We start from the raw sequence: 21,862 nt of genomic DNA, 5'->3' as shown, positions 1-21,862 counted from the left end.
TATTTTTTTTTTTGTTTGTGGTTTTGTTTTTTTTTTTTGTTTTTTTTTTTTTTTTTTTTTTTTACCCCCAGAGAATAGCCTGGCCCTGTAGGATTTGTATCTCAGGTACAGAAGGGGAAACAAATTAATTTTTACTCAATAGAAGGCTACTTTTTTCTACCAATGAGCACATCAGAATTACTGTTACTGTGTTCTGAACTTCAGATGCGCAGTTAGCAGCCATTTTCAACATGATCTTCTGTTGAATAAAGTGCATAAGTACTCCATGGTCATGTTTTGCATCCACCATCTTCTCTTGAACCATTGCTGTCCACGTCCAATCATCTGCAACGTCCAAGAAACCACTGATCAAAGCATAGAGCAAGTTAAGACAGTTTTGCCAACTCAGTAACGCAGCTTATTGTAATTGGGACACAGGTATGAGTAGTTTCAAACCACGATTTAAGATTTTTGTTATGTTTATTTGGGCTATCTTGTAAAGGGAACATTCCACAGAATGATGGTATGTAAGAGAAAATCTAGTCACCAGCTGAAATGCATAAAATTATTACAGTTCTTAACAAAAAAATTATACAGTTGAGAGTCAGAAAAGAAAATTTTTTCTCTTTCTTTTAAAAATATAAAATCTTAATGAAGAAACTGTATTAGAAGTAACATAGAATATAATTTTTTTTAAAAAAAGAAAATCTCTGCAGATAATGTTTCAGACTTCACACAAGAAGCTTGTTAACAGGCAGTTTTATTTATTTTGGTACAACTTGCTTTGATCACTTACTTTCAGATAATTATGTTTCCAGTTAATTGGCATCTCTGTCTCATGTTTTGACTTAAAAGGTGCCTATCACCTTTGCATTTGAGTAGAAAAGATTGCTGTTATTTTTATTAAAAGCATGACTTTCTCTATTACTACCCCAGATACGAAGTCCATAGCATCTTTCCTTTTAACTGTCCACATACAGTTTGAAACATTGTAGCCTACTTGGTTGTTATGTCGATGAATGGAATTAGGCTCCTTAGCATCACGTTTCTTTTCTCTGGAGAGTTACTTTCTTTGCTTCGTTATATCCTGTGACAAGTTACCTCAAGCCTGTGAGAACAATTTTAGTCTCAACTCTTCACTGCTCTTTGGTGGTATTTCATTGACCATTAGCAAGCTGGTACCATGAGATGGCTGCTCAAAATACTCTGGATTTTCATAATTCAGCTTTTAATGAATAGGTATTTTTCTCTCAAATCATCCTGGCAGCAGTCTCTGAGAATGGATGTGGAAAGGAGTTCCTCTAATACTGAAACTCAGGCTCCCTTTAATGTAAGATTAAGGCATGCTAACCAAGGAACCTACAGACCATTCCTAATCTAAAAAAGAGGCTCTAACTTCACAAAGGTATTAAAAGACTCCATATATATACATGTCCACTAAAGAACTATGTCCAGATTTTGTTTTGACTGTAAATGTGGTAATGCCTGTGAATCAAAAGATCTTGCAGAAAAACAAAATCAACTGTCATTGTCCTCCAGCAAAAACTGGAGATCTTAATTCTTCTCTGTCAGTCAACTTTCTTCATTCTTAGAATCCCTCCCTTTCAGATGCAAGAGCTTCATCAACAGACTTTATATGCTTCTCCCCAGCATAAATGCCATAATGCAGGTTGTCATCCTTTACAGTAGCCCAGGACATTTGCTTGGTGGAGAACCTTGCTGCCCACTCTCCTGCCTTGTTGACAACGATGACACCCCCCAAACCCCCAACTCGTGTCTTCATGTAGTCTAATGCAGTGTCCGCTGCTACCTCTGGTGACATTCCTGAAAAGAAAAACAAAATCACTTCATAGTACCTGTCCTGGCAGTTTTAAAATTCTCTTAAAATTTCACCCCTCCCCATGGAACCAGTCAAATCCAATTTCCCTTTCAACTAAATTGGCAAGAAACTTCCAGTCTAAGAAAGGATGCATTTTTTGAAAGGCTCTGGACAGTTGCAAAGAGCTGCTGTGGTGTGGTACTGCTCCAAGTATTCATTTACATAGCTTCTGATTTTGATTCATTTTCAGTGCTTAATACAAACTAACTCACAAACTTTATGTTCAAGACACACCATTTCTTATACCATAATTTGACTGGAAAAAAAATGTTAATCTGCAAGGTTTTCATCAAAGGTTTGTGACAAACTAGATCTAAAGCATTTACGATTTGAAAAAACACACATCAAAACAATTGAAAATTTCAGTAATCATCTCTGTTCTAGTTCCACTGGCTGCAACAGAGCTCAAAGCACGTACTACACATTGTCATAATTTATCAAAAGCAGACATCAGCATGACTCTTCCTGAAACTTCTGAAACCATCAGGCAAAATGAAGTCTCAATGTACTAAACATCAGACAAACGACCAGCAATGCAACTTTAGCTTTTCTCTACTTGATTTGTATTAACAGGAGTACTTTCTAAATAAATCAAATTTAATAGGTACATCATACACACAGGCCTGTAATAGCTGCAAAATATCTGTTCACTACAAGTTTAAATATACATTCAGGAATGCAGTTGGCTTGGCCTAATTACCCTAAGATATAGACCCTCAGTAATGTTATGCAGCTTAGGTTATAGAACAAAACCTGACCTTCATGCCTTCCCTGCAAATTTTGAGTTAAAACCAAATAAAACCAGCAGAGTCAGAATTATTCACAGCTTGGGTGACTGACAGGATAAAGCTCCTTACTCTGATGCACGGGTGACACTGTGACTATTCAATTCAGTGGCACTGTCTTCAAAGGGTCAGTATTTCACTGTTTGATTTTTCACCAAGACAACAGCTGCCACCATAAGATTGAAATTCCAACAGCTGTTAAGACTGGCAAAGCAATTTGCTCCTGAACTACAGAAGTAAATTTTGCAGCATTCGTCCAAAAGAGGATATTTAGTGTGCGAATTAGCGAATAGCTGAACGGAATTATGAGGGCTCTGCAGTTGTTCTTACACACACAACTTCAGCTCACTGTTCAAGGACTCAAAAAGCTGTAACAACTTAAGGGTTCGTTTTCAGTGCCTTCATGGAAACATGCTGGGAGGAGGGGCCGGGGGGCACCTAATTGCTGACGTGTTTGCCTGGCAGCTGAGTTATACTTCTGAGCAGGATGAATGAAGGTAAAACAAGCATGGACAGGGTGAACAAGTGCAAACAAACTAGACATGAATACATGTGGGTTAATTTTCTTTTTCTTTTTTTCCAAGAAACTTTTTAATTTGAGACTCATTTGCCTTTCAAATTGATTAATCACAAGCCAGATAACTGCTATCAATGCATAAGTCTTGCAATGCAGTTAACTTCAAGCCAGAGAAGAAACTGGTTTATACAGTTTAGACAAGAGCTTAGAAAGCTGTTTACAAATTGAATACTCACAGACGTAATTTAGAGAGTAAAGGGAGAGCATAACGTGTTAAGAGCTTTGGGAAATAATCTGTAGGTTGTATTTTATGCTGAAACTGTCACGTCAGCTATGAGATTTAGAGAAATGCACCCATTATATGCAAACAGCCCTAGAAAGCACAACAAAATATTCACAGCTGTTACTTGTCTCTCTACTTACTGCTTCTCCAATGAAAATGTAAATTGAATATTTTCCAACTATTTCCACTTAGGTCGATCTCAAAGTTACACTGTACTGCCCCAAAGCTACAGCTTTCTAAAAATAATGGTGATATCTATACTAATGATTCTTGAACTGCATGCAACACAAGTATGTTGTCTGTCTATGTTTACGGGCTGTAACATAATCAAGGGTTTAGATGACAGACTAAGTCATGAAGGTAAAACTACAAAGGGTCATCCCAAAGTCAGATTGTATTACAGTCACATAAGACATACTGTGTCAGCTGTTTACCACATACCCACCCAGTCAGTTTAATACATTTTCCAAAACAAAATGTAAATTGAAATCATGATTAAAAAGTCTTAAAATAATTTCTGTTGCTGTAATCAGAGTTGTTACAATAAAGACCTTTACAGTTCATGAGAAAGGCAATATACCATACTTTCTATTTCAGCTCCAGTTATCTATTTCTAGCCCTCCCTTACTGCTCTCTTAAATATATCCTATTTTTACTTGTTTTCTCTTTCTTGTTTACAGAATTTTAGTTTATAATTGAGAAAAAAATATTAAGACAACTTCTGTTAAACAAAGTATAGAGTAATGTCTTTCAATGTACACTGATCTAAAGCACGATTCAGTACCAGGCAGCAGAGATAATTCTGTTTACTTCAGCTATTTTAGCTTTATTAATAATTTAATACTTTGCTTTGTTTCTGAAGTTTTTGTTTTAACCCATCCACGTACCCCTGAGAGCAACTCTTCTGACAGCTGTTCTAAGATGACAGTATCTACAGTGAAACTTGTGATTAGGCAATGTTTCCTATCCTCATTACTTTCAATTACAGCAAGTTTGGAATATACCTTGCTCCATGTGATAGAGAATCAGTCGGGCTAAGACCACTTTCATAATGCTCTCCCCATGCCCAGTGGTTGAAGTGGCACCAGAATGGTTGTCAGCATAACCTCCACTTCCTTTTCAAAGGAAAAAAAAAAAAGGCAATATTCTGTAATACAATTGAAAAGCCCTGCATTGTTGAAAATAGGTACCAAACATTTATTCCTTTAGGTCCATTAGCTACGTGCATTTCTAAGAGCAAAGTGTCAGAAAAGCTTCATTCTCATTTCTGCCACAATATGAAAAGTAAAATATATGAAAGAGATGAACAACAGTTGGAGCAAGTCAGTTGCAAAGTTGAGAGAGAAGACTAGTGATCTGTTTGTGTACAAGAGGCAGAAGGAGGCCAACACTCCACAGGAATGGGCAAAAATATTTTCCAGAACAGGATGGGAGGGTATATTGAAGATCAGCAAGATAGGGTCGGGATGCAGAATGCCAGGTCATATCAATTGAGAAGATATAAAGGAAGACAGTGAGGCCATTGGTGATCTGACCAGTTTGAGGGGAACTTACCCTCCACAGCACATGAGAGATTCAAAGAGCATGGGCTCTAGTAAAACTTCACAAAGTACCCCTGAAGAATCTTCGGAGTCCTCACCACAAGCAGAGTATTTCTTCTGTTGAACTCCCCTTCCCCCCCCTTTTTTTCTCCCATCCTTGTTTTGCTGGCACATTCCACACCCTGTTCTCCACCAAGCTTCTGCTTGCTCAATACCCATATTTCTAGCACATCTCCTAAGAAAAGTATTTCCCAGGAGCTAGGAAGAAACATACCACAGCATTATAAACAAGGTACTGAGGGAGGGGAAAGAGGCCTTCGAAGAGCGATGAAAGTTTTTTCCCTTCTGTACTTTCTTGATCAGACTCTTTGAACGGACTCTGAGTAACATGTGGAAAAACACTGCCATGTTAAGTCAGTGCCCCCTTACCAAAGCTTCTAATGCTTAAAAGCACAGCTGACATTTCTGTATCAAATCCTGAAGACACCTAACAAGACCAAAAGTTGCAAGCAATATGCTCACAAGTGCCCAGTTTCACTTCTCCTTCACAAACCCATGTCCCAAACTGACATAACAACACTGAACATAATCTACACAGGAGGAGTGTAGATTTATTTTCCTTTCAACTTCTGCAGCATTCAGAAGGCTGCAGCCAGACACAAAACTGAAAACCATAGTCAAAATCCAGAGGATACCAAAATGTCGGCAACTTTGTATGCAAAAGAAAGAAAGACAGTTTTATAATAATCATATACTGCCAACAGCAATGCTATTTGAGTTTGGAACGTTTTGATAAAAATAATTATTTTCCAAATCCCAGCGCCATGGTAGAACCCTGAAGCAATCAATTGGCAAGTCTGCTTCATGAGAGGAAGAAGTCTGTGGAAAGGATTTCAAGTGTCTCTTTATACTTGGATAAGAAAGCTCTTAAAATATTTCCTTTATTCCACACCACACCTATTAGGTTCTGAGACAGTCTTATCGGGGCTCTCTTAAGAACAGGAATTTACTCAAAGTTGCAAGTCACTTTATAATTCTTGCTCACTGATACAACAAGTAGTAATTGCAATTATACCCGCTTCCTTAAGTATTGAGGAAACAGCATCATAATATGGAGCAGGCTACAGTTTTTGAGTTACCAGAAAGCAGAGCCATAAGAAAGGAGAGCTTTATCAGAATCAACAAAAAGGAAACACAGGTGTTAGCACTGAAGAAACAAACAAAGAAAAAACAAACTCTCATCCCCATTTTCCACACAGAACTCCCAATTCTTTCTTGCAAATCTCCATGCTGTAAGGAGCTTTAGCTTTGATAGATTTGAATGTCAGACCTCCATTTCAGATGGACTAGTACTTATGTTTTTTTTCACTAATGAAAAGGAGAATTGTAATATTTCTTTTCTTTCTTTAAATGAGATGCCCCCAAAAAGTGAAAGACAAGATCTCACACCCCATACCTATGCATGCTGTGTCACCAACACGGCCAATCATTTTATTAGAGAGTCCTCCCGTGGATGTTGCACAAGCTACATTGCCTTCACTGTCTATAGCAACAGCACCGACTGTTCCAAGGTCTCTGCCAAGAAAAACAGTTCATAAAATTAGACAGAATTAAAGCATACCTGCCAAAGCACGTTGCCCTTATTTCTCACGTAGCTTCAAAGAAGATTTCTACAACAGAATTACTGCTTATCATAAAGCTATTTTTGCCATGCTTCTCATTACAAAAATAACAAGAAACCTGCAATAATTCTCACAAGCTTTGTATTTAATAGAGTAGAAAACACTTTTTTTTTGATCTTTCCCCCATGTCTTGTTTACTTTTGTAGCATGGAAACTTGGGGAGGAAAGAAACCCGCAAAACAAAAGCACACAGGGCAGAAATACTTCTAGTCATTATATTCTGGAGTAGTTTTTTGGCTGACACACAAACTGACACACAACTTTCCCCTAAATGGCAACTCAAAGATGCAACAATTGGCTCCACTGTTTCAACAGGAGGTTAACCGGAATTATTAATGACAATGCACGTAAATGAGTGAATACAGAAAAGGACAGTAATGTTATGCATGCACTGAATCATTTCCTTCCTGTTCCTCCTCTTTCCTTTTCCTTACTCCCCTTAATGTTTGAATGCTATATATATATTTAAAAAAAAAAGCTTATTTATTTTTCTTTCAACTAGTATTGCTTACAGTGCATCATTAAGACATACTTTAGTCTTTGTACTCTGTAGCTACGTAATCTTGAGGTTTAAATCACTTGGCCAGTAGATTCTGCTGAAACTGCACATTAGTTTAAAAATCTTCAGGCACTGAAGAAAACAGAAGTCTCAACTATATCTTTATTTCTTCAACACAGAAAAGTCATATACAATAGCCTGCTCAAAATAGAAATGTAGTTGTGTATGGAAAAAAAAAAAAAAAAGCCTGTCGTGACTTACTGTAACAGTTGCTGCACTGACAAGTGAGGCATTACTGAGAAGCAACAGTTTAAATATCCTTATATTCCAGTCTTAGCAATTCATGTAGGAACATAAATCAGTATGTGACTAGGAGAAGTACACCAAATCCCCAAAATAATTTAAATCCTTCCACACAGAAAAATAATTTGTAACAATCCGTCACAGAACTACCCAACAGGCAACTGGAAAAGGAATACCTTTCGAATTTGCCTAGTGTTTCTCTACAGCTGTGCAAAATCAGAGCTAATTAAGTGAGACAAAGTCTTTGTGGACCTTGAAACCCATAGTCAGTTTCTCAGAGACCCAACTTCCTGTTCCCTCCTGCTTATGTAAAATATCATACTGTCAGTCCCTACACTTCATTCACAGCAATTGAAAGTTGACTGATGAATCACAGGCCTTATAGGCTGCTCTGACATTTATGTAGAGATGGACCTCATCTCAAACTGATATGATGGTGCAGATGGGCTTCCCACCCACCCATCTGTTACAAGTGATTTGCTGAAAAGAACATTAGTAAATTCAGTACTCCCTTGCACATTCATGTAGCACCCTTCAACCAACTAAAGTTAGATCCTCCTGAGAAACTAAGAAAGATGTATCCAGATGTACATTTTCTTAGATAAGTATTTACCTTAAGCAACTGTGAAAATAAAAGCACACAGATGACACAGGCAATAATTACCTGCTTTGGTATGAGAGCACAACTGGCAATAAATAAAGTGAATGTGTCCAACACACCTCATCTGCAGTCAAGCAAATAGACAACTGCACTTGATTTCTTACACTCCCTTTTTTACTGCTTCAGTTTAACCTTTCCTTTGATGATCCTTAGAACAAATAAGATACAAATAAATTTTTTTGCATGGCTAGTTGACTCCGAAACATTCACAAAGAAGACAAAACTGCTATCAAATTATAACCATCTCTCTATTTTTAGTTATTTACAGTAGCAAGAACCTCAACAAGTACCTGTGATGTACCAGAGGATGCTATTAGGGTTTTTTTCAATCAAGAATTATTCCTATATACTGCATATACTGTGATACAGAATGTATCATTTGGATTTGTTCATTTCCTTTCGTCTAAATCTTTCATTATCCAACACCCATGAAGTGACATGTATTTACACTATCTCCATGTAACTAATGAGTTAGTTAAAAGCTATTTTGTCTCTCAGCCCTGCACCAGTAGTGGGGTTTTTTGTTTATTGTTCTTAGGGTCCTTGTTAGTTTATACCTCAAGTTACTCTAGCAGTGTGATTCACAGTGGGGCTAGGAGCCCATTTACTACCTTACAGCCAGACTCAATACCCTTTCTGTGGGATTCTCAGGCAAACTTCAGTAATTGTTAACAAGGGTACTGCCAGAGTCTTTGCAGTGGGAGACTGCAGATAAATCAAATCACGCCTTGCTATCGACAAAAGGCATGCAAGATGGAACGCTGTACATGCAATGGAATCCTAAGCTTTCAGCATAAATTAATGCAAGCTTCTAACCAGCAGAGGAGAAAGGTATCTCTTATGGAGACACCAGACTTTGCCTGCAAAGCCTATGAAACCCCAGGGTTTCCAACACTGTGAGGATCAGGGGACTGGAAGTAAAATATACAGCAACCTTCAAATTCCCGGTATGATCTGGTATTATGTTGCCTCTGACTAATACTGCTTCACTTTCAGTCTGTTCACCTCAGGCAAGTTTCTGCATAATCACTGTGGACATAACAGAGAAAAAGAACATTCCACGTGTGATACAGAATGAAACAGGCTTGCATTAAAAAAGACCTGTTTTAAACTTTGTGAATTTGTGCTGATGTTTTGGTTTTCAGAAAAAGAACAGCATGGCCAAGACAAGAAAATGTTTTCAGCCTTTCAGAAATACACAAGCTTTTTATTATCAGATATTCCAGAAGAAGTCCATGCTGAAACTGAAGATGCCTAACACTGTTTTCAGGAAAAAAAAAAAAAAAAAAGAAAAAGCTAAAAATGAAGCAGTTATGAGGAATTAATGAAGACCTAAATGCCATGCTATTCCAACTGGAATGTTCAAGAGAACTAGAGGAACCATCCTTAAAATTCTTCGCAATCAATGATAATACCACACAGTCCTTGGACAGACCACAGATCAAAAGAAAACTTCTGTTGGATACAAAATAAATTATGATGAAGACCAAACTATGGTCAAGGAACAACATCACTTTGTTTACAAGACCATATTTACCCTTGTCTCATTACTTTGTTTTTCCTTCCAGCAATTTACTGAAAGCAACATATAGGTTGTAATTTATAGCCTAATTTCATGGACTTTAATTAACATGCTCACAGAAGAAATTTCCTCCTTCTGCTCTACAAATTCCGCTCTGCTCCTGCCATTACTCCTGTTTCACAAAACAGATGAACACCACATAATACAGCATTTATGTAATGTAATACAGTGTTTTCCTGCATCACAACCATGGATGTATAAATGGAAGCTCAAAACAATTTAGTGTTTATGCCTCCCTCACAGGCACAGAAAACATTCTTGACACCTGATGTTTTTCATTCCTTTACTGTCTCCCTCACCTTCCCCTCTACTTTATATGAGACTACTTATTTTCCAAGTGATATTAATTTTGCTTTTGGGCAATACCATCCAGCAGCATCTCTATTCCCACCCACCACTAAACTTGGTCTTTTTTTTCATTCCTTTTTATAACCAACAGCCACAATCACCACTCAAAAGGAATTACTGGTCAAACTCTGATGTTGTTTAACTATCTAATCCAATTTAAAGACAAATCTGATAATCTACTTAATACTTAACGAAGATCAGCTTTCTTAGATTTTTGGGGTTTTTCATTAACTTGTTCTAGTATGTCAACTGGGGATTTTTTAAAATCAGTTCACCCACAGAAAAAGCTATACAAAATAATACCCGCTGTTTGTAAAAGCTACTCTCTGCACTTCTGTAACTGACAATTTTAAGAGCAGTAACAAGTTCTAACTTTGTTCTCCAATAAAGCCACAAAACCTATTCTATGGTCAAAGTGACCAATAATCTTCTTAAGCAGCAACAAGTTTCATCAAGTTTGTTCCATTCATTTAAGTTTAAGCAAATTCATTGAAAGCTTGATTTTCTACTGCTTTCAAGAAAGACACACTGTAAAGACTGTATCAAACCACATAACATTTGCAATACAGGCCTTTGAGGTTTATGTTTATTTGTTTGGGGTTTTGTTTTTCTTGGTTCCTTTGTTTGTTTGGGGATTTTTGGTTTCTTTTGAGTTTCTTTGTAATCAGATAGCCCAAAGTAAATTATCCAAATTTGAAAATAAAATGTATTTTACCTACTTTTGAAACTCTTCAGGGTTGGAATCTGGCTCAAGGTTCTTCTTCCATCTCTCCCGGGATCTCTCAGTTATGAGTTTCTCCCCTGGAATTTCAGGAATACCCATGGCCTGAGCAAACAGGTGTGCACCATGGTCAGTCAGCAGCATGTGCTTTGTCTGCAGAAAGACAAGAGATTAACTGACAATTCTTATTTTGTCTTGTTCTGAGCAGTTTTATATAACTGCTATTCTTAGAAGTATCCACAAAAAGAAAACCACAAATTTTATTTTAAAAATTTCTAAACTTCTGTCCACATCCCCTTCTACTACAGATGAAGAAGCTTTCAGTTCTCCAAACCACAAAGTTTAACCATCAATAGAAAAGATTGTACTTATCTATTTAACACTTACTATAATGGGAGAGGAAAAATTGGTAATTTTGTTCTTTAGCTAATTTGTATGCAACTATTTTGTACTGTTTCAAATGAATCACCAAATTACTTCATAACTAACTGTTTTGTCCATTTAACTAAGAGATTTAGAAGGCTTTTATTCAAAAGAATGCTAAATAATTTCCTGTTTAAAGGCATTACACCTAGTAAAATAACCAACAAATGTAAATAGCATACAACTAAAATGTTCCTTAGCATCAGCTGAACAATTTCATTTTCAATATTTCCTTCAACAAGCTGCTATTCTTATTAACTCAGAGGATCAAATTTAAGAACAGAATACTTTCTAATGGGTTTGACCAAAAAATGTTTACTCTCTTCTAACAATCCTTTGAAGTTCTATTTTGATTCCTTTATTTACAAAGCACTTCAAACCAGATTTTAATTCAACAACCTTAGTTAATTCCATGCTTCAAAGTCTGTAGAGCTTGGTTAATTCATATTTTAGAGAAACTTGCCAGATAAATTTATTTAATTAGTCCTTATATTTTAGTAGTAACTCTGAGCTCTGAAATCTGATTTTTTTTTTTTTGTTTTGTTTTAATATGTCAAAAAGTAAGCAGCAGCTTCTTGGACAATTACACAGCTGTCAATTGCTCATCAGAGCCTGGGAAGGTTTTAGAGTAGTGGTAGTCTGACTATACAGCACAGAACAATTTCAGAGCAGAGCACCTAACTTACAGCCAGCCTTTCTGTCCATGCAGCAGCACAGCACAGCAGACCAGCTGAGATCCAAAGAGAGCCATGATGCTGGAGGCAGCAGGTCTGCAGAGCCTTGTTAAGCACCCACATGGCACAGAAGCAAGGACAGCAGAGCTTGGGTATTTCTGTACCATGCTACTTTCTGGAGGACATTTACAGCCTCAAAGGTTCAGGTTAAGATGTTGCAGACCACCAACTGCTGTTGATTTCTAAAGCAATGACAAGTAACCACTACCATGACCAATGCACAGCACTGCATTGTTTTAAAGGATTCCAGACAAACCTCTTCCCAAGTCAGAGACACCGATCTCCACCTAAGCCTATTACAGCCTCTGCATTGAGCCCTTTGGACAGGGACAGAGGACTACACTTTAGAAACGTTTCTGATGTTGCAGCCCTGACATCAAACACTGTTGAAAATTTAAATGCCTTTCTAATTAATCTTTAATTCATTAGAGTATTGCTTTAGGGAATACTAAGGGTGACAAGAAGAAGTCCCCTGTATATGTGCAAGCTGACATCGGGCTTTCGTGCTGTGTGCTGTTACCATATTACGAGACGATGTAAGACCAACCTATTTGTAACAAAACTAACAAGTAGTGTTCTTCGACTTGAAAGACAACTTCTTTGTGCAATACTGCCCCCCTCTGCCACTACCACTAACCCACGAGAAGCACACAATACAATATTCAAAATAGTTTTGGTTTTTATTTGTGGGTATGGGTTGGGGTTTTTTTGTTGTTTGGTGGGTTTTTGTAGGAAATTTGCTTTAGTGTTGATCTGTACCAGAAGGCTGTGTCCTCCATCCCTTGCTTTCTTCAGCAACTAAGACTACAGCATCCTTTAAATACGTTTTAAAAATAAAAAGTTTTGTTATAAAAAATAGAAGTTATTTCTAAAAGCTTTTTCATAGAATTCCATCCCCTATGCAAATTTGCATAACATGCACCTTCCTAGGCTACACAAACAAGAAATACATATTGATAAATAAACTACGATAAGACTTTGTGTTTGCGTTTCCTTTTTTCCTTCTTTTTCAGTCCTCACTGAAAAGAAGATGTCTTAAGATGATTTTTATTATTCTCTTCAGCAGATGCTGTCAATCAAAAGAACTAGCAGAACACTGCCAAACAATGTAAAAGCACATTTTTCTGTCCCATTCTCCTAGTTTCATTAACATGTTTGTTAATGTAAAGTGCCTACTTTTTCTGGAAGACATTTACATAAAGTAATCCAAAAGGACAAGAAAAGGGTTCAAGAGATCTTACAAACAAGCAACAAATGCTGGCACTTTTAGTTAATTTCATTGGAAATGGGGAAAATACCCCAAATTTCTGCCTGGCCTGAAGTTTACACCATCACAGCTCTTTTTTAAAAAATTCTGGCAGCACAGAGCATAGATAAAAAACCTGGCCCTTTGCCTCAAGAAGTCTGTGTTCTAAGCTAAATTCTCTTTTGCCTAATGTAAAGTCCTAGACAATAAGAATAGGGGAAAATATACACAGCTTACATATACCAATGAATTAGTGCTCTAATGTTCATGAGAAGCCCATCTAATGAAGTTTTGGAGCTGAGAAGGGTTACATGCCCCAAATTAAAAAAAAAATTAAATGCATCATTCTGTGTTCAATACAAAAAGGAATAATTCAACAGAAATTTAAGTGCTTTTTCAAGAATGTATTACATTAGTAAGTGTACTAAAAGTCTTCCACCTCTAGAAGCTCCTGTGAACAACATTACAGTAAATTATGAATGGAAATTATTCTGCTGCCCTCCTTTTTTCTACTTCATGAATTTGGACAAGTTTGAGCCCAGCGGGAAAGTGACAGCCCAAAGGACAAATGTGTTGCAACAATCAAGAGGAGCTATTCTGGCCACCAGATGGAGCCCACATTGTTCCACAATAGGATGGAAATACAATTACAAGCAGATGTACAGAGTGGTTTTGGTTGGTTTGTTTGTTTTCAGGAGCTGCATGTTTCCAAATTCTTTATGGCATTAAGGCAGCTAAAAACCACTGGTAATTATGCATACAGACTTAAGACCCCAGAAAAACTACCCTTATTACCCCCAAGTCTCACAGTTAAAAATGCTTTTTAATCAAGCACAGTACAACAAAACACACCATGAAATGTACTGTGAAACACTCTGAGGTGGTGTCCCAAAACTCCTGTCCAAGATGAACAGATGGGCAACAATGAGCAAAGAGCAACATCGGTTGGTATTCCCATTTATGGGAGATGGAGAAGCACAGAAACTCATCTTAAGACACATCAAGCAATTTAGGCCAACATTTACATTTGAAATTTATCATCAGGCACACAGATTTTTTTGCATCTTGGCAAATAGCAATGCCTGTACCACAAAATGTCATGGTGGTAGGGCTACACCATCATACTTGGTCCTGTAGAGTGGAATTTTATGATTTCATTTCAAATTTAGCCTGAATACTTTTGAACACCAGAAGCACCATGCAATGACAAGAAAGACCTTGTTAATAGACAAGACAGAGGAGAGGGCTTTCTATTTGTTGGTTTGGGGTTTTCTGTTTAATTTTTAAAACACACTTTGCAAATTTATATTCTCAAAATCCAACAGTGTCATTTTGACCTTATTCTTGTTGACTTAAATAGGATTTTTTTTCATGGACAAGACAACAAAGAAAATAAATCAGCAATTCTGGAATAAGAAGTAAACAATAGGCATTAAAATAAGTTCTCTACAGAAGAAAATAAAATAAAATACAACATTCACTTTAATATGCTAGAGACATCTCTCCCCCAACCCTTCATCTATATTCTCAAATTTTGTCTTTGTGAAGCTGTCTACCACCTATACTTATTTACTGATCTAGTTAATAACAAAAAAAAAACCTGCATGAAGGAAAAAACCTTATTCATCACAAGTTTTAACCTTGTTTTCTAGTAAACATACATTTCACTGAAGTCTTTATAGTCAATATTTTAGTGAAATGTTCTGATCTTAATATCAGAACTATATTTCAATTAAGGACACGAAAAATTCTATTTGCTTTGCAGGCCACTGAGAAGACAAATGTCAATCATCTTTATAGATCACCAAAACAGGTTTTGTTCCCTCAAAAGCAACTTTGAAAGGTTAAAGAAACATAAGTCTTCTTTATTAATAAGTGTTTTTATAAATATGAACCTTTTCAACAACGGGGCAGCTATACTAGTAGGATGAAAATCTAAACTCCAAAGACAGGACAAAATTTTTGATACTGTCACAGCCTTGTAATAGTAAAACAGACACAGATATCACACAGATCACTCACTCCCATCCTTACATAGATCAGTTGCACCATATTTAAAAAATAAGAGAAGTCTGCTGTGGCAAATATTAGATGGACTTCTTAGTGGAGTGAGGTGGGATTGATCTTATATAGAAGGTCAAGTAATATTTTACTGCCCTGATAAATCTGATTATCTTGGAATCAAATTGTCAGCACCACATAGAGCTAATGTTATCTTCCACTGGTGGAAGACTACAACTGTTATGGTGCTACCACCTGATTAGGTCACAGTGGAGAAGGCTAGCCAGAACAACACAGGAATGCATTACGCAGCCAAATATGTAACTGGGTCAGTTAATTCAGTTCCATATCACTGCAAAGTGAACAGCATACTACCTAACTTTAATCCTGCAAGATCAAGCACAACACTCAGTGACAACATAAAAGCTCTTCAAAAAACAAGTGAAAAACAACAAAAAAACCCCTTGAATACCAGCAGCAGAACTACAGGAGACCAACATGTATAGGTCAAGTTATGTTTCCTTAGAATGCTATTGTTTATAAATATTTCTCAAAAGCCCTTGAAGTAAGTGCTTCATGGTCATGACCATATTTTCCAAACACTGCAATCCATTTCTCCCTTCCTTGCTGCTTTAAAACACTACACAAACACCATCACTGAGGTGTATCAATATACTGGATCAAGTTCAAAGGAAAAGAAAATGTTTCATACTCAAGTACATAATCAGCATACCTTTTCCATAACAAGTCGAGCAAGTTTTATAGGGTTTGCTATGCACTTAACTGCAGATACTGCTCCAGAGTCTAAATTTTTTCCATCCATGATAATGGCATCCATTTCTACTTCACCTTTTTCATTTAGAACAGATCCACAACCTAAAGAAAAAAAAAAAAAAAAAAAAAAAAAAAAAAAAAAAAAAAAAAAAAAAAAAATAGGGCAAGAGAAAAAGAAGAAAGTCATTAAGCGCTAACCACCCAGGTGATTCAATTATAAGCTCTCATCAAGCAACCTTTCTCTTTCCCACTTTGCTGACTCACCGAAAGTCTCTCCCAAATACAAACAACCCAGCAGAAACACTGCTGAGTATAACCACAAAATCCAGCCATTAACAGAAGTCTCACAGAGTACAACACCTATTTTAAAACTAAGTTTTATTTTTAAAAATAAGATGAAAAACACACTTCCAATCCCATCCAAATCCTATACTTGGTATTAAAGTTAAATCAACAAACCATCATGAACAGAATTCTTTATTCCCCAGATAACTTTTAAGTGTAAAAAAGTATTTTGCCTTTGAAATTCTTCCAAAGGAGAATACACCACCCAAAGAAATAGCATTTGATCCTGTCAACAGATTAACATCACACAGCACTCCAAGAAACTGCCAAAATTAATGAAGCAGAGTAAGTGTCCCCTCACTACTGTACCAAAAGCTTGAAATAACAAGTTCTTCCATTAAAAAATAAAAACACTATATAAAGTCATTAAAAAAAATAAAAGTTAAGTAATAAAACATCACGTAGTTAACTTCTTCTATAATTATCAGTGCTATCACTAACCTAATTGAAAATTAATGACATACAAAATGAGACAATGCAAATAAGGTGTTTTTTTAAATAATGCCAATAATTGTACCACAGAGGAATAACAGGTTGTAAGTCATCAAGTGCACAAGCCTTGCTAATAGAGATGGTGAAGACCAAACCTGAAAAGAAGTAAAAAAACCAAACATGGCAGATTTACACAGTACCTCGGGTAAAAAGCCTGAGCATTGTACATAACTAATCCAGAGGGTTTTTCTCCTTTCTGTTAAACCAACATTAAAGCAGTCCAGAAAACACTGTAAATAACTGACATTAAACTTTTATACCAATGTACTTCAGACCTGAATATATGAAATTAAATCCCCTCTGACAAAAGGCAGCTAAATCCTGTAATCCTCCTCTTGTAATCTCAAAAACTGCCCGTGCTACATATAGACACACCCCCCAAAAGTTACTTTTCTACCTGTCTCCAACTGCAGAAATTATTCCACAATTAAGCCCTGCATCATTCACAATATGTTAACTTCTAGACTGGTCTGTAAAGAGCTTACAGGTTAATTGCCTTGTGCCACCCATGTGAACATCATTCTTCCAGCTTTTTCTTATGCTGGTAAGGAATTGTTTTCTTAGCTAAACCCTGCCATGTTCTTTTAACTTCCTTTGACAGGGTAGGCTTTCTAATCCATGATCATAAAATTCCCACTAGAACTAGGGTACCCCTTTCTCAAGCATCAGTGACCAGAACCATTTCCAGGGGAAACGCAACCAGGCCCCTTCATCACTGCATTAAGAGTATCCCATGTCTACTGGACACATTTCATAGGATACACTTTAGCATTTTAGAAAATTTGCTGAGCAGACAACAGTTGCAGACAGTTGCTGTAATCAAAGGCAGCTTTCTAAACAAGTCTCCTTTTACAGCTGGTAAAGAGAGACTGGTAGGTGCCTTTTAAGAACACTTCATCCCACTTGCCATAGACTCACAGAAAGGCCTGGGCTGGAAAGAACCTTAAAGATCACCTAGTGCCAACCCCTTTCCACAGACAGGGATGCCACCCACTACATCAGGTTGCTCACAGCCTGGTCCAACCAGGCCTTGAACGGGGCATCCACAACTCCTCCAGCTTTGAGAGCTGTACAGCCAACTTTTCTCATTCCACTAGTCACCATGAAAGTCTGTACGCTGTTGTAGATGTTGGCGAACCCAATGGGAAGAATGATGATGTCTAACTCCATTTCAGAAGGCTGAATGATTTCTTTATTATAATTATGTTATAATACATTAATATGCTATATAAAAGAGGATACTAAATACTACATGCTACTTTCTCTATCATATCTAACTCACTCACAACCCGTGACCCTGTTCGCCAGAGTCCAGACACAGGTGGATCTGATTGGCCATCAGGCCCAAACAATCCACCATGACCCAGCCAAGCGATCACTCTGGGTAAACAATTCTCCAAACACATTCCACAAGAGAAAAACAAGGAGCAGAAATAGAAATTGTTTTCTCTTTCATTTCTCTCTGTGCACCTCAATAAAAAATCCTGCGAGAGAGAGAAATGTGCTTGCCACAGTACGCCACAGCAAAGCCAGTTACTGAACTTCAAGTGATCTCAGGTAGGATGAAACCTTCCTTCTGTGGTTACAGGCTGCCTTTTCACCTGCCTTCCAAAGCAATGGGTAGGGACTACCAGCCTCTGAGGCTGTGGCATCCATTGGTAGTAGTGCTAAAAAAAAAAAAACAAACAACATTTTTGGCTTCTTATTAAGCAAAGGGCTGGGAAAACGAGACAGAAAAATAGAAGACACAAAGCCTAGGAGGAAACAAATAATCAACATGTCTGACATCAGCCTAATCACAGCTGGGATACTGAGAGGAGTACTCCAACTCCCTCTATCTGTAGATAGGTAGATCTGTCCTCTGTCCTGCAAAGGCTGCATAGGAAAGAGTGTGCAAGGATCAATAGTGTCAGTTCTTACACCTGGAGTACTCATGCCAAGCTGGTTCATACTGCTAGCCAAAAAGATCACACAGAAATATAACCACGCCACAAGGAGAACTTGATGACTTTATCAAGCTGCACAAGTCACTAAAATGGTAATTTTATACACCAGTATAGCTTCTGAGCCCTTGCACCAAGCCTACATCAAGATGACCCTACACAGCATGGCTACACCCTATCATGCAAAAAAAAGGACACAACTTGATTATTCTGCCCATTCTTTCCCATCTTTATTGTTGTTTCTTAGCAATGTCTGTTTGCCTAGAAAATACTATAGCAAAACTGGTTTTATCCTTTTATGAAGATAAATACTACACAATGAGTTTTACACAGCCACTCCAATGGGGGTTCTTTTCACATAGCGTTCAGCTCATTTTTGCCAGATTCTGAGAGCAGCTGTACCTAATGAGCATTAAAACAATTAGATATATCTGTAAGTAACAGACTACTTGCCACTTAGATCATCATAGTCAAACCTGAACAATGGGTGAAGGCTCAAGTCCAGTTAAGCAAAAGCTAAATGAGAGGATGCCACCCTGATGCTAATTATATAAAAGTACACACTACACCTTCAAGTCCACTTCATGATTTCAGCTTGAGTGCTCTAAAAATCAAAATGTTCAACCCAAGTCAATAAAAAAAAATGAAACTTTCATATTAAATAAAAGCTGCTCTTGACTGCAAGGTGAGACAGAACAATGAACCTCTGCAAACTAACTGAGCACATAACTAATAGCTATGTTACCTAAAATACCAAGCACCTACATTTCATTCCATGTTCTTTTCTGACAAATCATGGTGGAAGTGGGGAAATATTTTTGCTGAAATTCACCAAAATAATAAACTTGAGGTCCTAAGAAGAAGACAAAGTATTTGATTACTACCACTAACATTAATTCACATTACTGATTAGGAAATCCAGTTATGAACCTTTACTATAGGAAGGTATAGATTTACAACTCATATACCATTACTGCATTGCTTCCCTAGTATTATTAACAAAATAACTAATTGCAAGCATTAATGAAGAGAAAACCACCTAAAATCCTCAACACCAGTATTTCTGTCGCAATAGGTAAAGGTCAAGCACTCAGGATTAAACTATGCTGCAAGGGTATATCCAAGAGCCTTAAAGAGATTCATTAACTTAACACATATTCTGTACGAGTTCATGCCTTAAAACTGGATATACATAGCACAGTAACAGAAGATTTACAGAAAAGTAAAGCAGCACTACACAAATTAAATGGCAGGTACATAACACCGAAGAATGGAAAAAGCATAACTCATCTTCCTAAGTGTACTATGAGAAACTACAGTGCATACCATGCTGAGAAACCACCTATTTTGTGACACTAGTATTTACTCCACTGCAATGTACATAAATTAATATTAATGCAATAATAATAATAATACAAGCTAGGATTTTCAGAAGCATCAGGGCAAAATACTTGAAATATAATACGATTCTAAGTCCACTTAATTCTTTGAAAAATTACCTGCATTAAAATGAGGATCATCTTCCATGGACCGTACTGCCTCCTCAACCGCATCTACGGCACTGCCTCCCTGCCTCAGGACAGCGTAACCTCGCAGCGCAGCTCTGACAACACCAGCACGACATCCCTCTTCTCGTTCTTTGAAGATCCGGCCAGCCCCACCATGCACCACGATGACAGGCTTCATCCTGCCAAGTTCCTCCCCAGGCTTTCAGCCGTGCACGCAGGTCAGTCGATGGGAAGGAGCAGTCTTTGGCATGTGCTTCTTTCTGCAAGGAGAGGGGCTGCAGGTTAGGTGACACATACGGGTAGTTTGCTACAATTTTACCTTCTGGGAAGCCAAGTACTCACACGGAGGAGCTCCTAATTCAGTCTTGATGAGGCCCCATGCAACTTGGTGATACTCTGAGGCCAGCCCCGCTCTGGGGAAGGGTCTGGGTCAAGTGGCCTTTCAGGCTAAGTTACTCTACAATCTGCTTGTTTAGTATGAACCTAGTCTGGTAATAATAAATTACATGGGAATAAGCATTTGAGTAACCCTTGAACCTGCTAACTGCTCTTTGTTTTAGACAGGCAGCCTGTTGTCAGAGTACAGTAATATCTCCAGCATTAAAGAAAGGCAATTGACCCGACCCGAGTTACAGGCTTACCCAATTCAACCATCTGGATCCCAGACCTCTGACCTCTTGCAATGCTTTGAACTTCGAGCAGGAAAACAAGGTGTTCATTCACACCTGGCAGCCAACACCGTGTTGTTACTGCTCATGGCCTCCTTCGAGCAAAAGTCGCTACACATCTTTGGAGATGCAAATCACGGGGTTTGCTTCCAGAAAAAGGCAAAGAAGCAGCAGCTAACTCATGTCCAATGAAATCTGGGGCACCTCCCAGAGAAAACTCCCCTCGTGAAAAGCTTCTCGGGGACGGCTATTTTTGGAGGCTGTGAAGAGTATAATCCAGCAGCCTTTCCTCTCATCATACAAGCAAACCCTTCCGACAGAGCCTCCCGCGCTCCTCCTGTCCCTCGCACTACTGCTACCCCAAGGGCGGCCGGCCGGGCAGCAGGCGGGGAGCAGAGGAAATCCAGCCGGGGCCGCTGTGGGGCATAAAATCCCGTAAGCGAGGCCGTTCAGGTTTTATTTCATCCAGCAGCTACGCTCTCTTCCCTCACTCAGCACAGGCTACCCTCGGCCGTAGACCCAGCCCTGCCGCGCTCCGAGGCGGCACCTCCGCTCCCGGCGGGCCTGCGCCGCTCTCCCGCCCGCCCCCGGCGTTCCCGCGGAGTGCGGGGTCCGATCGCACCTGGAGCGGCCCGTCCCCGCAGTGACTCACGGCCGCCCCGGGCGCGCTGTGCCGGTGCCCGCGGCAGCGCGGGGCGGGCGCAGGCCCAGCGACCTTTGCCCGGCAGCCGCCCTTGACAGACATGGCGCCGCCGGCTGCGCCGAGGCGTGCCCGCACCGAACGTGGCGGCTGCTGCCGCTCGCACCCCGCGGTCTCCGCCCCGCTCCGGCAGGGGCCGGGCCGCTGCCGCCGGCCCTGAGGCAGCACGGCCCGGCCCGGCCCTGCGCTGCCGACAGCGGGTGCGACCGCACCGCGCTCAGCCCGGCGTGGTTCCCCCTCGGCCGCAG

General features: G+C 38.7%; 1 protein-coding gene across 3 annotated transcripts; it reads right to left on the bottom strand.

The window, feature by feature from the left end:
- Positions 1–440: 440 nt before the first annotated feature.
- ASRGL1 (asparaginase and isoaspartyl peptidase 1) lies at positions 441–21,615 on the bottom strand. 3 transcript variants are annotated; one of them, XM_053974573.1, is made up of 7 exons: positions 21,537–21,615; positions 20,238–20,506; positions 15,918–16,060; positions 10,779–10,933; positions 6,441–6,559; positions 4,448–4,558; positions 441–1,803 (listed from the first exon to the last, which is right to left on the bottom strand). In XM_053974573.1, exons 2-7 carry the CDS (start codon positions 20,422–20,424, stop codon positions 1,568–1,570), a joined length of 951 nt encoding a protein of 316 aa, XP_053830548.1. In that variant the 5' UTR covers positions 20,425–20,506; positions 21,537–21,615; the 3' UTR covers positions 441–1,567. The 3 variants fall into 3 exon arrangements, with proteins under 3 accessions (XP_053830548.1, XP_053830547.1, XP_053830550.1); XM_053974572.1 differs by lacking the exon at positions 21,537–21,615 and adding an exon at positions 20,888–21,452; XM_053974575.1 differs by lacking the exons at positions 4,448–4,558; positions 21,537–21,615 and adding an exon at positions 20,888–21,454.
- Between the last annotated feature and the right edge of the window lie 247 nt (positions 21,616–21,862).

Source organism: Vidua macroura, chromosome 3, assembly GCF_024509145.1.
Source record: "Vidua macroura isolate BioBank_ID:100142 chromosome 3, ASM2450914v1, whole genome shotgun sequence".
Classification (NCBI taxonomy): domain Eukaryota; kingdom Metazoa; phylum Chordata; class Aves; order Passeriformes; family Viduidae; genus Vidua; species Vidua macroura.
The sequence above is the reverse complement of the archived record's forward strand: the minus strand, read 5'-3'. Positions and strand labels throughout refer to the sequence as shown.